Source organism: Scaptodrosophila lebanonensis, unplaced genomic scaffold, assembly GCF_003285725.1.
Source record: "Scaptodrosophila lebanonensis strain 11010-0011.00,11010-0021.00 unplaced genomic scaffold, SlebRS2 tig00000024-arrow-pilon, whole genome shotgun sequence".
Taxonomy (NCBI): Eukaryota; Metazoa; Arthropoda; class Insecta; order Diptera; family Drosophilidae; genus Scaptodrosophila; species Scaptodrosophila lebanonensis.
In genome coordinates this window covers 21,118,617-21,122,649 of record NW_022060538.1, presented here as the reverse complement: position 1 = coordinate 21,122,649, position 4,033 = coordinate 21,118,617, and the positions used below count along the sequence as shown (strand labels likewise).

The following is a 4,033-nucleotide window of genomic DNA, read 5'->3' as shown; positions in this document are numbered from 1 at the left end:
TCTGGCATTGAAGATTCGTACATGAATTTTGTTTTATTGCAACAAGAAAATTGTGTTTAAAGTGTAACAAGCACCTTGTTTCAAATAAATGTGCGCAAATGACAAACAACTATTGCTAAATGGTGGTTAGTGATTGAAAAATACGTTAAGCTCTCCGACTTAGTATTTGCTTTAGGACATGGCATAGGCACGGCGCATCATCAGATCGAAGTACCCGTCATGGTCAATTGAAGCGCTAATGGTGGCATAGTAGTTCTCGAACTCCTCCCGTGTGATCTGTAAATTAAATGTTTATTACTGGGGAAGGCGTTTGCCTATTTGCTGACCATGCGTACCTTGCCATCCAAATTACCGCGTCCGCCCTCGAAGTTGTGCAGGAACTCTGTCAGTATTTCATCCTCGGTCCTCTCGCCACTTCTAAACAATGGATTCTCCTTCACAGAGTATACGTTTTTCAGATCCTGTATGGTGATTACGTTATCGCCATCCTTGTCCATTTTGTCAAAGGCCTGGTTGATAATACTGATTCGGCTCTGAGACATTTTTGGCTGTAAATTGAAGCAACAACAATTGCAGAACTCAAAACAATTTTGAAGAGCACTTTAGACTTACGCGCAGCTTGAGCAGAAACTCAGTCATGTTGATGGAGCCGCTGCCATCCTCGTCGAAGCTGGAAATCGGTAGAATTACATTTTTTGAAGGCAAACTCATATGCTATTTGCAAATAGAACCTACGTTTTGAACATCTCACGAATCTCGTCATCAGTCACGTCCAAGCCAGTGTCGTGAATGCCAGTGATGAACTCCTCCTCGTTAAGGGCCTTGCTGCCATCATCGTCCATGGCGCGAAAAGCTCTAAGCAAATTAAATGTGAATTAAATGCTTGCTTGTGCCGAAAGAGAGCTCCTAGGCCTTGCTTAAGTCAATCAATTCGCTCACCTGCCCAGTCCCAGAATGCCTGTTGCACCTCGACTGAGGCAGAGCAGACGCAACTTAGTTATGGGGTCCTTCTCGGCACCATCTGTCAGTTCCCGCAACGATTTGTTCTTCAAATCGGCCTCCAGTGTGTACAGTTCGTCGTTGCATGCCTACAATTGGTGGGACAATCAATACATATATGATGAATTCATAATTTACATTTAATTGCGCCTTGTCTGTGCCTTACACTGGCCTACCCAACAGTTTTTCCAACAAAATCTGACAAAACAAAAACACAGCAATAGGCATCTTATGGCAGTTCCGCGAATATGCGCGTACACGAGTAAAAAGTGACTAAAGCAACAACAAAAATTAACAATCGCGCAATAATTAAAGCCAAGGCATACACAAAAATAACAACCGAATAAACAACAGCAACAAAAAAGTAAGAAGAGCGCGTTTTATGCCGGTACTGAATAAACATTGAGGTCGTCGCTCGAGTGAATCACCAGCAGAGCGAACGCTCAGCTGATCTTGCACAGTGACGCGTCGGAAACTTTTGTGGAAGAATAAATATAACTAAAACCCACTTCGAGCTGTAGCCGATCCCGTGAATAATTTGACAGTAGTATTATGTATGAGTCAAGTTCGCGATCTACATAGTTACAGCGGTCTGAAACAACAATAATTTGCTCACCATTTTGTCGAATTGTTCTGCTTTGTTATTTCGAGAAATATGTACGACCCAGAATTCTATGTAGTATAAAAAAACATACCTTTCTGTTTCAGATTTACTTTCCAATGCCTACTTGTGGAACAACAAAAATGTGGGGTAGACAGTTGAGAAAAAATTTCCAAATGAATATTTGTTATAAGCCCAACAAACATTTATCCAGCTTCCGATTTTTGTTACTTAATAGACACTTGACTTTTGATAAGATAATTTTAATAATAACTGAATCATAAATGAACACAAAAAGTGATTTAATTTAATATTTATTTGAAACCCATCCAACTACAAGTACATTTGTGATATAAAGAACCATTTCATCGTTTCACAGACTCAAGACCATCTCAAACCTTTAAAAGCTGTCACGAAAATTGTCTCAATCGAAAGCCTTATTTTGTTTTTATTAAATTCCTGCTAAGTACAGACCAAATGGCAAGAAATTTGCGTTTTCGTGAGTATGCAAGCCACTGAACCACTCAGTTTTCCTCACATAAAGACAGTAGAGTGGCTCTTAAAGCGTCGGCTTTCAATTAACTCGAGTAGCCTCTGCCTTTGAGTTTTCATTCTTTTTGAAACATTTTTGCAATTTGTCTAATTGCGAGCCAAGGTGAAGGTCGCAGAGCAGCGCTTAGCCACAAACACACACACACACACACAGATACACACACACAGGAGGTAGAAGAAAGGTAGAATTGTGGAAGAGAAAGGCAAACTGAGCAACTCACATCCATTTCGAATGATATTTTTATGGCCCTTTACTTTTTCAATGGCGCTTTTCACTATCTTTTTTATAGAATTTCCCCACTTGGCGCGCCCGAGTGTTCTGTTCTGTTGTGGCTGGGCTTTCAGGCACTGAATGGATAAATGCAAGATACTTGTTACTTTAGCGGCTTTGAAATGCAAACTGAAAGCGGCGGCAATGAATAAACAGCCAAGCGAGCGCCGGTTAGTCGAGCCGCGTTCTCAAATAGTACAAGTATGTACGTATATGGAGCCAGAGAGAGAGGGAGAGAGGGCTGCTCTGCTCTCACTCTTTCAGGTGAGCAATAACAACGGCAACAAAAACTAGTTACTCTCTGGCAAACATTCATAGTATAATGTATAAGGTAGACGGCCATACAGATAGACAGACAGACAGACATGGAGAGAGATAGTTACATATAGAGACAGACAACTGGGTAGTTGGAACAGTTGGCGCTTCACACGCGCCACCGACGCTGCCCCCAGTGTGGGCTGCGTATGGTCAGGCCACCAGCCCACGAGCTTGTTTCGCCTTTTGTTGTGACTGTGCATTCATGGCGAGGCATTCAATTTCAATTAAATTGTGGAAAGTTCGGGGGCATGAATCATGCGGCAGCGCCAATTTGCAGCGCACTGTTTGCTCTCGACAAACATGTGGCTCGTTCCGCCACTAAAAGATAAATAAATACGTTCGTACGAGTCCGGGCAGATAAATTGAGGTTGATAAAAACGAAAGCACCAGCAAGTCTGCGATTTCAAATCGCCAGCAAAGGTGCGACAACCATATTTCCCAGGCAGCCAGATTCAGATGCAGGAGCCAACATTTTATTGGCACGCGGCAAGGCAGCGTGTAGTGCGGTCATTTGATTGTGGGTGGTTTGGAGCTTGTTGAGGTGGTCTCCAAAAGCAGCAAACTTTTTCAATATCAGATCTAATTGCGAACGAGCCGAGCGCACATTTTCACTATCGATTATACGAGTATGTGACCTGCTGTTGGTTGTTGTTCTTGTCTTTGTCGTTGTCGTTAGCGTTAGCTTTAGCGTTGTCACCAGTGTCCTTGCTAGTGCCTGCACATTATATTCGACTTGTTTTACTTCGCTTTTCACAGTTGTCGTGTCTCCTCTTTTTTACTTGCCGTTGCAAGGCCATGTAATTTGCTAAATTGCTTTGCCTTTGCGGGGTGCGACTGCGGACATAACCCTTTCATCATTTGAAAGCACACACACACACACCTGCGACTACATATCTATGCTTTTGTGTCTGCCTGCCCTGTCCAGGTTAGTAGTCAGGTTAGCCACGCGGAGCTCCCTAATGCCATGGACGCATTTGAGTGCTTTGGCATGTTTTCTGGCCATTATAAAAAGTACAAGTTCGCAGCCAACCACACCGAGGATGTTGCGCGTTGTAATTGTTATTAAACATATATGCTTAGCCAGGGCATGACCCGAATGTAAAGCAAACAAAAAAAAAACTTCACAGGAGCGAAAGCCACAACTCAAAATTATGCCATATATATACATCGAGCTTTTAATGCTCTGGTAAAAAAATGAATAAGTAAAAAATCTGAGAATGAAATGAGTTGATGAATATTCTTAAATATAACTAGTACTGGTCGTTTGATTGGAACTGATTTGTGGAACTGAA

At 42.2% G+C, this 4,033-nt stretch overlaps 1 protein-coding gene across 2 annotated transcripts; it reads right to left on the bottom strand.

Annotated features, from left to right (window-relative positions):
- Positions 1 to 2,530, bottom strand: LOC115621322 (calcyphosin-like protein). Of its 2 annotated transcripts, none has more exons than XM_030514940.1 (6): positions 2,374 to 2,530; positions 940 to 1,088; positions 736 to 855; positions 613 to 670; positions 336 to 548; positions 1 to 276 (listed from the first exon to the last, which is right to left on the bottom strand). In XM_030514940.1, the coding sequence occupies exons 1-6, from the start codon at positions 2,377 to 2,379 to the stop codon at positions 172 to 174; spliced, it is 651 nt and encodes a 216-aa protein (XP_030370800.1). In that variant the 5' UTR covers positions 2,380 to 2,530; the 3' UTR covers positions 1 to 171. The 2 variants fall into 2 exon arrangements, with proteins under 2 accessions (XP_030370800.1, XP_030370801.1); XM_030514941.1 differs by lacking the exon at positions 2,374 to 2,530 and adding an exon at positions 1,616 to 1,704.
- Between the last annotated feature and the right edge of the window lie 1,503 nt (positions 2,531 to 4,033).

Excerpts from the sequence above, each read along its gene's own strand:
- LOC115621322 (XM_030514940.1), bottom strand. Across the intron at positions 671-735 it reads ATTCGTGAGATGTTCAAAAC|CTTCGACGAGGATGGCAGCG; the intron begins GTAGGTTCTATT and ends ACCGATTTCCAG. Across the intron at positions 277-335 it reads GCGGTAATTTGGATGGCAAG|ATCACACGGGAGGAGTTCGA; the intron begins GTACGCATGGTC and ends TTTAATTTACAG.